Raw genomic sequence first — 12,952 nt, forward strand, 5'->3', positions numbered from 1 at the left:
CTTGAAAACCCTCCCAAACAAGCAAGCTGATCAGAGTTTTGAAGGTGACGTCGTCGTCCTGTTCCAGAAGGAGAAAACTAGCAACATAAAATTTTAGCCGTAACATCCAGTATTTCCAAAATCCCTGGTTAACTTATAGTGATATGATTAATTCAGGTTGGTTATGAAGACTACAACCAACTACAGGTAGTGACTGTTGGGATGACAAAGCAGGCAGAGGGAAAGTGGCTACATCGAAAATGTAACTTATGAACTCACCATGATCTGCACAAAACATGCCAGACTGATGATGCGTGGTCGAGTAGAGAAGGATATGTTAGAGTGGTTCTTGTGTATTTCTCATTAGTGTGTGTGTGTGTGTGTGTGTGTGTGTGTGTGTGTGTGTGTGTGTGTGTGTCTACAGTGCAGCTGGCTGTGGAGGAGACCCAGAAAGGAGCTTTATACAACCAGGGTCAGTGCTGCACGGCTGCATCACGTATATTTGTGGAAGAAAGTATTTATGAGGAGTTTGTGCATCGCAGTATAGAAAACGCAAAGAAGATTGTCATAGGAGACCCGCTGGACCCTCAGACATCACACGGGCCACAGGTAGGAACACACAGTCAACATAGAGCACTTCTAGACAAGCAGTGACTAAACGTATGTGTCTTTATTTGAACAGGAATAATGCACAGAGAGCATTAACCTTATATAAAGCAAGGGGAGATTACCAGGTTTTAGGAAATGGCTGTTTTCCAACCATAGTCCATGGGCAAGTAAGTAAATTCATAGCAAATAAAAAATGTTTTCAAGAATATCAGACATTAAAACAAACATATTGATACGGTATTACCTTATAAATTGAGATGTCAAACATTAGCTTTTTCATTTGTTTAAAGCCAGGGTTGGTAATGTTGTTAAGACAGTAGCTGGTGGAAGGTTTTGTGACGCACAATGAGTGAAAGGGTAGAGTTCACACAGATCGACAGGCAGGTATTACAGGATTATTACATGATTATTACAGTTCTGCCACAGATACAGGATATATTTCCTTTCTTTTATCAGAGCATGTCATTTATTGATTGATGTCGGGATGTAATGAGAATTTCATCAAATACAACAAAAAAATGTTTTTGAAGAAGATTACCAACCCCAGCTTTAACTTCCCCCTCCTCTGTTAAAGAGCAGCGCACAGCCCTCCCCCTTAGCTGTGCTTATTGGACAGTCTGGGACTGCACGCAGTCCTGCACAGGGCTATATGTTTACCAGCAGCTCGTCTCTGTGTCTGTCTGCTGTTGCTGCTGAGCAGGTGGCACAGTGGCTTTAGGAGCTGCTTCACTGAGAACAGCTGCTGCTGTGGAAGAAAAGCTGAGTGAACCAAAACACTTCCGTCCTGTTGTTACAGCCCACTCTGGGACCATCGTAAAGTGTGACCACAGGGGGCACTGTAACATGGATGAGACAAGTGGTTGTTAACAGAATAACACAGAAAAGCCTACCAGGAGTCAACAGACTCACAGCAGATTAAAGGACATCATTTCTGACATAGGCCATCAGAAAATGTATTTATTTATTAACATTGTATTTGTGACAGCAGTGATGTGATGCAGGGGCCAGACTGGGTCTGCTGGGGGGTGTTGGAGTGCGGTTGCCCGGCCCCTGGACCTCCTGCGGCATGGTGGGGGCTCCGGTGTGGGCGGGTTGGGGCGCAAATAACAAATCAAAGAAACTACACAAGACCTGCAACGGGCCCCTGGGTCAACAAACTAAGGTCTGCCACAGAAAAAAAGAGAATAAAAAACCTTGACTAAAAAAGAATAAAATGATGTCCATTGCTGGCCCGCTCGACCTATCTCCTTCTGGGGCTTCTGGTTGTGCTGCCCTGGGGCCGAGGTAGGCATCTCCACTGCCCCGGTCTGGCCTCGCACCTAATTGCTATGTCAATGTAATCATAGCTATTATGATTATTGTTGTTATTATTATTATATGACCATTATATGATAACATTACATTATATAGTTACTATTATTATTAAAATATTGCTGTTGAAGCATATATTTATTTATTACCAATGCAACAATTCCACTACACCTTTTGTCTTTTCGCCACACATCTAATAGACTTGTACGTATACAGCTTAAGTTCACCTGCTGTGACACTTGCTATGAAGCTCTGTAAAGGGAATAGTTCTCTTACGGGTCAGCACTATGATATTGTTATTTCATACATATAAGAATATTGAGCCACTTTAAGTCCAATATTAAAATACCTGCTAATGATGGGAGTAACAGCTCTTTGAAGGGAGCTCGTTTCCTTTCCCATTAATTAATAATTGGTCATTGTTTTTTTCTGTTTTTTTCTTTGTCATGTAAAACAGTAAAGGAATACTTTTTTAAAGAGCATGACGCCCCGAATTCGGGGGCTCTCGGGCTCAGCCCCCCTTAAAATATTGTTCGGAAATGCCCTTATTGTTCGCAAATATTGTGGATTTGTACTTTTTTTTTTTATCGGATTAAACAGCAACGTATGGGCAACACTATCATATAAGTCACTTTTTACACACTCCAAACACAACTATAGACTACTAATATAAGCATCTAGAAAATGTGGCATAAAAGCATGAAATCGTGGGCAGAAATGTCCCTTATGTGTACTGCAAATCAATATTTGCACCCGGAAGCTAGCAGCTACCGAGCTCACCAATGCATTTTTTAGCATTAGCATTCTTCCCCGAACGCATAAATACCTTCGGTTTTTCTCTCCGTGGAACCAGTAGAAAGCTGTGAGTGACCAACGGTACCATGGCACTGCCCTTCTCCAAAAACAATCGTTGGTTTTTGGTCACGTTTTATGAAAAATGAGTACAATAACATCGAAGATTATCCGGTTCAAAGCTAGAATCATTGTTGGCAACTGCATCCTGTCTTCTTGTGAACTGTTTCCTGTGGAAGGGGGGTCAATCCACCATGGGCGAGCGGTCAGACTTTCGACGAATGGAAATTTACACTCGGGGAGACGCAGCACTTCTTGCAACTTTACTCGCTGAAACTTCTGTCAATCAAGACCCGCTTTGACACCCGCCTTCCTGAGACTCTGACGCGTCAAAGGCGGGCTTATTGACTGAAATCGACCGATGATAGGCTGAGCTACAGCCCCATACACACACATCAACTGAGAAAATCCTATGGCTGAGAGCCAGAGACATGCTCTGATGATGTTAGGAATCTCAAAATGATTCCTAACAGCTGTATTTGGATGTATTGAATAATATGAGTGATAAAAAAAAGTGAAATATATAGTTATATAGTATATAAAAGTACAATGTAAGAGCTGCAACAGCTGGTTCGAAAATGATGACCTCGCGTGACCTCTCTGTACTAAAGCCTCTTATTCTTCACTTTATCCCAGCCAACCTTTATTCAACAACTACTGATCGGTTGTGCTATGATTTGGGAGAGTTTTTAGGCAGCCAGCTGCATTATTTCAAAAACATAATATCAATAAAAGTGCTTTTTTTTCAGGCGAACCTGACTATTTTCAATTTGAGCTGTGTAATATCTTCATGTACTATATATTAAGCAGCAACATATACACAATATTACCCATCTGAACAATCTCACAAGTGTTGTGATCTGATTATAGCATCAAAAATTATTAAAATAGACCTTGTAGTTACAGAACTGTGGTCACTTTAGTATGGGTATGCCATTTTCGAGCAGAGGCCTACAAATAGGGCCCGAGCTTAAGAGGTGAGTTAAAGTATAACATTCTGCGCTGGTATGTAATTTAAACAACAGTCACTGCTTAGCGGTCTGAACGCGGCGCTGTTGATGTAGGGCCTTTTAAGTGACGTAGGCCCACTTTACTCTACGAACACTTTGGATAGGTCAAGATTTTGTGAAGTTTACTTCTCGTTCTTTCTGAGAGAGCGAGACTAGAGGATGGATATGAATCTCATGTCTGTGTGTACAGTACAGATTTGGAGTTATCATTAAAATAGTGGAAGCAGGGTGAAACAACTTAAAACAAATTTAAAAAATACACCCACCTACAGCTCTAAAACTCACTGATTAACACGCTGTATCTTTAACACGTTTGCGCTAAACTGGGCTAAACACCCTGGTGCAATCTCTGTGCTGGCAGACAAAAATGAAACCAGTTCTAATCCTAATGTATCATTTGACTCTGTTTAACGACAGCCAACAAGTGAATTCCCCAAAATGTAGGGTTCCCGTGTTATTAAACACTCTCTATCCCTTGTCTACGGTCTGATGCTGGCTCCAGATCAGCCGAGAGCAGTTTGACAAGATTATGGATCTGATAGAGAGTGGGAAGGAGGAGGGAGCCAGGCTGGAGTATGGAGGAGCAGCTGTGGGCGAGAAGAGCCTCTTCATTCAACCCACCATCTTCTCTGGGGTCAAAGACCACATGCGCATCGCCAAGGAAGAGGTACAACCTGTTTCAATTCATTGCAGATGGATCTGACACAGATAGGTAGTGTGTGAAAGTAAAGCCTGACACCCTGTGGAAGAGTTCTTTAATTACACCATAGACATACAACGCTGTGAGGAGAAGTCTGGGAGGAGGATAGAAAAACACAGTTCTAGTTCTATGGAAGCCTGTTTCTGACTGTTAAATTCAGTGAATTCAAATGACCTGTAGAGCCAAATAAACTAGAAACCAGGCATCAACCTCGGGTTCTGAAAAGTCAGGCCAATGCTGAAGTGCCTTAAACCTGATTTATTACCTCAGTAAACATTGTAAACATGAGTTTATGGTCTCAATCTCTAGTTTCAAGTCTTCTTCAATACAGCATGATGTTCATTTAGTACATTATGGTCCATTTAGAGTCAAACAGACCATAAAGCAGGGTATGCTTTAGGGCAGGACTACCTTTTGATTGACAGGTCTCTGCCACAACGTTGTCCGGTCTGGGAGTTGTCTGTGTTTTGGTCTAAGAACTTTAACTCTTTCACAGTGTTTTCACTTCATCAAAGTTAATTTTACCATTTCGGTCACCTAAGAATGTCTTATTCAGCGTTACAAAAAGACTGAACGTCGATGGACAAAATGCAGAACTCAAGGCTTTTAAACCATATTCCACACACCATTGGGTGAGGTCATGGTGAATACATCCACTTCTGATACACGGAAGAAATATTTTCCAAACCCCTGTTGCACTCACAGCTCAAAGTGGAGGTTGCAACCACATACCAAAAAACACCAGCACACTCATCTCTGATTTTCACTCAGCCACCTTGACAAATGTTGTCACCCTCCAGTGACACTAAGATGTCCATAGTAGGTTCCGTCCAGGTTTCTCCTTACATATCAGCCTGCCTGCTCGCTCCCTCCACTTTGCCCGACATTGTGCAGGGAGTCAGCAGCAGCTCATAGCTGTGGTTCCTGTACCACAAGGTTGTATCACTAACAAGCAGGTTGAAACCTTTTTTTATTATTATTGTGGAAGTTTTGTCGAATTTTGTTGCTTCTATCCAGTTTTCCTAATGTGCTCAAAAATGCTTGAATGGAAACATGGTGTTATGTTTCACTGTTGCATATTAAAGGAACAGTGTGTAGGATTTACAGGGATTTATAGGTAGAAATTGAATATGATATTCATTACTATGTTTTTTCATTAGTGTAATTAGCTCATATTAGATATATGTCTATATTTGTAATTAAAAACATTTGGTCATATTTTAGCATGAAGCCTTTTATGATCTGCATAATGCTTTTTATAAATGCTTAACACTTCCTGTATCCCTTTCTAATTAAAAGCCCTGTAAAGTTTAATTGAACTGAATACATTAGTTTCCTTTCAAGGCTTTAGTTGATAATGTAGTGTACCATACAATATGGTATCTCAAATGTAGCTACTGCCATCTTGTGGTACTTGTCTGTAACTAAAGAATACAGTTTGGCTGGGACATTAACACACTTATGCCGTGTTCACACCAAACGCGGCGCGAATTCATCGCGATAATACAACTTTTGATGAGTACACAAGAACAGCATCGTGAACAAAATGGCATACCAGTGGTGCAGGTGTCATGTCCTTCTAGACAGCATTCAACGATCTTTTCCACTACTAAAGGGCATGCAGGGGATCTCTGCATGGTCTCCCATCTCTTCTGCTAGTATGTTAGTGGGGACGAGGGTGCAACACGAGTTCAGGAATTTCAAGTCACGGTCATTGCATTTACCTGCAGGTTTGTTCACCTGTGATCCTTGTCCCCCTTCACACTGGATGCCTTCTCTCTACGTCTTGTATGGGCGCTCAGCTGTTGTGATATCTTCACCTGCCATATACCACATACACTGCAGGCCAAGGGTGCTCCTCTGACTCTTGCACTGGTTATCAGGCAATGGGATTGTGAGGGGGCACCATCCAGTTCAGATTCACACTCGGGTTACATTCCTCCTTTAGCTTGAAGGTGTGTGGTTCGGCTGTCAGACCCCCAGGTGGGCGGTGATCCGTGGCCTTGCCACTCAACGTTTTTCTGCCAAGTCCGCAGTTGGGTCTGAGTATGTACAGATTCAGGCACAGCTGGGCGTACATAACATCCTAACAACCATTGAATGCTAAGATATCTGTCTGCACGTGCACTGTGGGCTGCCTACACACAGTTTAGACAGTCCTGTCAGACTGGCAGTGGCGGGCTGTGCATTTTATACCTGGGCCTTCACTGTTGTCCTGCAGCAGAAATACCACCTTATAACCACATGATGGCGCCACAGTTGTTATTCGTTTCTAAGGCTGTAACTACGTAAGTATTAAACCGCTCGGTATGAGGCTTACAATATGTTTGAATAATGCTAGAGCATTTGGAAAATGCAGAAACTTATATTCAGGAAAATATAATGTTTCCTGCACTCATGGAGGACAGTAGTTCTGTTTTTCTGGCTGTGGGATCCACCATCATTCCTTAATGACAAGTCGCAGCCCAAAGAGATCATCTTATGATTTGACTTTCACAACTTAAACATTGAACGTACTGCTCTGCTGTGTCTTTCCTCGTCTCAGCCCCCTGTGTTACGGTGTGTGGTACATCTCACTCGAGTCAGGAAACTTGTCAGAATGCCCATATTTGATTGGCTGAGCTGCATCACGTGATGTGATTCACTACCCGACTAAGCCTCTGCTGTTAAGTTTCGTTTCACGATAGTCACATGCTCACCCACTGACCAGTGGAGCTGCACATGGACACTGAGCTGCACATAATGCTGACGTAGCTATAGGCCAGCTAAAGAATACGCCCAACATGTCAAACTAAAGATCTGATTGGTTGAAGACTATGACAATCAACAATATCGTCCCCATTCACTTAAACTGCACATGGATGCACTTGTGAGTCTGCAGGCCTCGGGCATCTCTTCTTACCTAGAGACACAGAGGTGAGATCTGATTGGATAAAAGCTCTACTTAAAACAAGCTGCACTGGAAGCAGAGCAACTGAGGAAGACAGTAGCTGTGCAATGACAACATAAGATAATGGGGAAAATATTTTTATAAATTATAATACATGTAGTGTATTTAAGAAAAATTATTAAATTATAAAATAGATATAGCTTTGTGATTCTGTTTAGGCCAGCAGAGAAGGCCTTGCAGGCCCTGACGGCCCGCCACTGCATACTGGCATATGCATCAGTGGCCCTTCTTGTATACCAGCTCTAGAATAGAGCAAACGTGAATAAATGAAAGACAGATTTAATTCACATTATTCCATTCTGACAATAGTCGTGGGGCGACTGCGACTCAGCAGTAGAGCGGGTCGTCCTTCAGGATGGGGGGTTCCCCAAATTTTCCCAATATTCAGACTGACATTTCTTTTCTTGACATCTCTACTAGAACTTTTAGATTCACATCATTCAAATGCATTAGTATCATGAGCTATGTATTACTGTCTGTCATGGTGCCAAGCAAAGGGCTCACCCTTCTGTTGTATGTATTCTTCTATGTAGTTAACAAATAATGGAAATAATAACGGAAACACATTTGTGAAGAAGCACATCTGGCTCACAGTCACATTTCATTTTGGACTCAACAGTTTTTTCCTTATTTCTTTTTGAACTATCCCAGCTATATTGTCTCTGTTTATATTACACATTTATGTTTTTCTATTTATATGAACGGCAGTCAGAGAGGACAGCAAACAGAATCAGGTCATTACACAGTGTGACTCACTTCTCTGTACATGTGACAGGTCTTTACTGATATCTCTCCCCTCTCAGATCTTTGGTCCGGTGCAGTGTATATTCAGCTTTAAAAGGCAGCAGGAGGCCATAGAGAGAGCAAACAGCTCACAGTATGGCCTGGTGTCAGCAGTCTTCACAACCAGTATGGACAGAGCTCTGTCTGTGTCTGCAGCCCTGGAGACTGGCACCGTCTGGTAAGTCTCTGTTCACAGTCCTGACACCAGAGGGACGTCTTTTGACAGGCATTTCATTTCCCTGTTTATCATTCATTCAAAATAACATTTTGTTTCTACAACATTCAACAATTTAGGCATGAACTGATGAAGTCATGTGATGGGCTGCTGCCCCTGCTGCATGATCATTATACAATGTCTGCTGTCCATCTTCACATATCAAGCATTAGAAACGCAACAAGCAAAGATAAGGAACAGGGAGGCTCAATACCACCAACACTTACCTGGTAGACAAAGCTGCACTCATGAGTCTTAAGACCATACAATGACCATCAATTACTCAACAGCATATGAGCACCGTGACATCAAATGCTGCATTCCTATCTGCATCATGTATCAAACATCAGTTATGACTAATTCCCATTATTCACTGACTGATATGTATTGATTGTAGTGAAGTATGTATTGTCCATACCAAACTGAAAATGCAAATGTGCAGTGAAACAGTGATTTTTCTCCCTCTGCACAAAAGCAACTGGATGTCTATCTTCTCCTTATTCTTAGTTCAGTCTTCTTAAATACCAACTTGAAAAGAACTGCTCTCTCCCAGTTCCTCAATATGCTGTGAAGTGGCCTGTTAATATTTAAGAACTCAGTGATTATAAAAATGAGTATACTCGATCCTAATTTACAGTTTATGCTGTGGGTGCTAATATAGCTATCACAACAATATGTTAGGTGTATTTTATGTCTTAGTCCATATGCTGAGCATGGGTAACCATATCCTCAATGTGATATTTTTTTTCCTACCATGGCAACGGCATGACCCACACTACTCTGCCTCTGATTGGCTTACCCTAATATTCTCACCTTAACCAGTCTCACTCTTCACCCCAACCAACAAAGGCAACGAGTAGCCAATCATAGGCAGAGGAGGGCTGGTCATGCCTTCGCCATAGTAGGATTCATATTCATCGTTACACAAATCCACTTTTTTAATGTAATAAAATATATGTAAAACCACTTTCTGAATATGATTCCAATCTGTAGGTTCCACACAGCTGTAGTTCTTTTTGTACCAGAAGAAACACATTAATTTTGCACAGTAAACAAAAACAAAACATTCTTGACATTGCTATATTCTCAAGTAGTAGTGGTGGGTTTTAATGCATTGTTGAACTAGTGAAGGGGGCCGTGTTCAATCAAAAAGTTGTACTTTTTAATGCACAAGTGTGAGATTGATAATAATCTTCTCATTTTACACTCAAAATGAAATCAAAACTATTATGTTATAAAGGTCTCAGCTGGCCTTCATGTCACTGCTGGTTTATTCATATTGATTTAAATTTGGTTGGGTTTTGTGTATGTTTTCTTAAGGTTACTGTGAGGAACTTTTACCTGGTTGTGAACCAGTCTCAGTTTAATCCAGATCCTCTATCAGACCTCCATCAGTAAAGAGACCATCAGAGAGAAGATGGTCTGTTTCTATAGAGTTATTCTTAAAGCTCGTCATCGGTGCCACCGGGTCGGATTCTGGTGAAACCAGATGACATCATGCAGGTTCACCAGAAACTCCTTCAGCTCAGACTCCAGCAGAGACCGGTCCACCGTAGACAGACCCAGATCCTCCATCAGAGACCAGTCCACCGTGGACAGACCCAGATCCTCCAGCAGAGACCGGTTTCACTGCAGCCCTCGACCTGCAGTCGGAGCTCCAGAGGGAGGAGGAGAGCTCAGCTCCCGGCAGCAGCAGCAGCATCTCCTCCTCCTCCTCTTCCTCTTCCTCCTCCTCTTCCTCCTCCAGCAGCAGAACTTCTCCTCTCTGGGAGCCAACACCGACACCACGCTGCTGGAAACCCAGGACATATTACTGGGCCCGATGTAGGGGAAGGGAGGCACAGGAGAACCAGAACCAGGACAGAGTGGGGCAGACTCTCAGAACCTGCTGCAGTAAAATGAGAGGTTTTCTAAAGGGACTCTGGTGCTTGGATACCCTACCGCCAAAATCCCCATCAAATGAAAGTTCCTCATAGTAGCTTTAACAAATGAAAGAGGTAACAACAAAAAACAAAAATCAGACCATTGTTCCTTCTCCCTCTCTCTTAAGGATAAACTGCTACAACGCTCTTCATATCCAGACTCCCTTTGGAGGGTATAAGATGTCAGGCAACGGGCGAGAGCTGTAAGAGCCATCACTTTTTCTTCACATCGTTCACTGTGTATTCCCTAACCTGCCTCACATGTTGTCTCTGTCCCCTCAGTGGAGAGTATGCTCTGGCTGAGTACTCGGAGGTGAAAGCAGTGACCATCAAGCTGAGTGAAACATGTGAGAAGAACTGACTGAGATGTCCATCACATCCCAATTGTTTCCAACCCATACAGTCCTTTGTCATCAGTCATGCACATGATGTTGAGATTAGGGTTAGGCCAATATCTGAGTTAGTCTAAACAGTTTATCAGAGCCCAGAAAGAGTCGGTGTTTGTTCACCTTCTATTTGCTGCAGCTAAGGAGAGGCTTTAACTCAACAGCTTCAGTAATGTCACTACACAAAACAGCTAATGCTCTATTTTACAGGTTAGTATTTTTATAATAATTTACTCAGAAGTTCTCCCTGACATAAGTATGTGATTTGGTAAATTATTATGGGGAAAGTGGAGACTGTGTTTGGTTGGTACAATAACAACAACAGTGAGTAATCACTGACTTACCCCGTAGACCCCAGCCATACAATTCAACATTATGTAATATTAAAGTTCCTAATAACAAATCAATAATGAATAAATATTTACTTGGATTAAAATAGGGAAATTCTTTCAATGAAATTCCAATGTATCATATAAGTAGTACCAAACAACAGAGTACTTTCTAGGAAAATATCAAAAGAAAAAATACAAAAGCTGAGATACGGTTTGTTGACAAAACAGAAATGGGTGATCCACTTATTAGGACATTTTCAGAGCTTTCAGCTACATCTGGTGGCCTCCATCAGTGGATGGAGTTCGCTCACTTGTTACGAAGATGGTTTAGTTGTCATCACATGACCTACGTTTTGTATATGTGGGGAAATGGCAGCAGCTGTCTCTGATCAAAGATGGTGAATGTCCTCCTTGACTTTCTACAGTCGTCTACTGACTCCTGCTCAATGACCTTTGACCTCTTCTCGGTGGATGCTGTGAGCAGTTTTGATCTGGTGTTCACAGACAGCTGATGTTGTCTGTTCCTGTTCATTCAGTCTCTTTTCCATTGCCGTAGTTGTCTCTCTAATGTAGTTTCCCTTTAGTTCTGTCCTGTTCATTGTGGTCAAGTGCTAAGATGCTTTCCTTGGACCTGTTGTAACGGAGTGGACTTCCTGCACCCCCTCTTTGTACTGGTTTATATTTCCTGGCTCTGCATTAAAGGTGCTTAATTCAAAATTTAGAGCATATCTATTGCCTCCTTAAGGCTCTCAACATGGCGACAGCTCAACCAGTGGCCAGCAGCCAGTGTCTGAATCTTTATGGAGCAGAACTCAATGAGTCTGATGGAAGAGTGTTAAAATAATACTCCAGTAGTTATAATGATACATTGGTTTGCCTGTCTAGTCCAGCTCTTAAAGCAGATTAATCTCATGAGATACATAAATACAGAACACATAGTGATTAATCATCAATGATAGGGTTTTGCATAAGAATTCCATTGAAATCTCATCAAATCTTCCTGCATGGAACGATGTTGAAAGGTCAGAAAAATAAATACTGTTTTATATTTGGGATTTCTGATTGTTGAGTAGCTGTTGTATGCAGATACTTTTTTATTTCTAGTTCTAATTGTGATTGATTATGAATGTTCTCTCTGCTGAGGGATATCTGCCTTTTCTTTCATATGTTGGAAGGAACTCTGTTCCTGTCCCAGATAAGGTAATATTTACCTTACCAGTAACATTTTAGTACTGTAACAGCTACAATGTTATCTTTGGAGGGATAGTGTCAACTTTAACCAACATATGTTTGAATGTTGTTTATTATCACACATGGGAAACAAGTCTGTCTCTGCATTTTTAGTTTTGTATTTAAATAGAAAATCTGAATAAAGAAAATCAAATGCACTTTGTAGGTAATTCTTTGCACCGGTTTCTTACAAGAGAAGTTCAATGTCTGCACACAAACCGAAGGATTGTGGAGAAAGTTAAGCAACATAGACATCTAAGGACATGCTCTTCATTTTGATCTAATGGTTATTTTTAGAGGGATACGTATAAAGCACCACATTAGGTGGTGTTGTTTTATGCAAAATATTATTATAATTAAAACCCCAGAGACACTTTATAGATGTTGGTCCTTTCAGAAGGCATCTAAGGGTCATTTATATAATGCCTTCAATTTACATTATTTCACCTATCGTTACTTTACATTCTCACTTTTAAATTGCTGTCGCAAAGTATCTTTCTCAGTTTAATGTAGGTTTTATTCTGACATGTTATCTAAATGAGTGGGCTGTTGGGTGTTATTTTGAAAATCTTTTCCGGAAATGCCTCTGTAGTCCAATCTGCCTTGACACTGCGCGCGTGTGGAGATTGGAAAGTTTGCATCGTGGAATCAGGAAGTCCAGCACAACGTTAGTG

The 12,952-nt window shown here is 41.4% G+C and overlaps 1 protein-coding gene across 1 annotated transcript in view; it reads left to right on the forward strand.

The window, feature by feature from the left end:
• aldh1a3 (aldehyde dehydrogenase 1 family, member A3) overlaps positions 1 to 12,419 on the forward strand; it is a 47,530-nt gene extending 35,111 nt beyond the window's left edge. Inside the window, exons 9-13 of the mRNA XM_031877529.1 lie at positions 404 to 588; positions 4,264 to 4,428; positions 8,215 to 8,372; positions 10,459 to 10,533; positions 10,613 to 12,419. Coding sequence (XP_031733389.1) covers positions 404 to 588; positions 4,264 to 4,428; positions 8,215 to 8,372; positions 10,459 to 10,533; positions 10,613 to 10,691 — 662 coding nt within the window. The 3' untranslated portion in view covers positions 10,692 to 12,419. The remainder of the gene's footprint in view (positions 1 to 403; positions 589 to 4,263; positions 4,429 to 8,214; positions 8,373 to 10,458; positions 10,534 to 10,612) is intronic.
• The last annotated feature ends 533 nt before the right edge of the window (positions 12,420 to 12,952 follow it).

Source organism: Anarrhichthys ocellatus, unplaced genomic scaffold (assembly GCF_004355925.1).
Source record: "Anarrhichthys ocellatus isolate YVR2014 unplaced genomic scaffold, GSC_Weel_1.0 scaffold139, whole genome shotgun sequence".
In the NCBI taxonomy this organism is placed as follows: Eukaryota; Metazoa; Chordata; class Actinopteri; order Perciformes; family Anarhichadidae; genus Anarrhichthys; species Anarrhichthys ocellatus.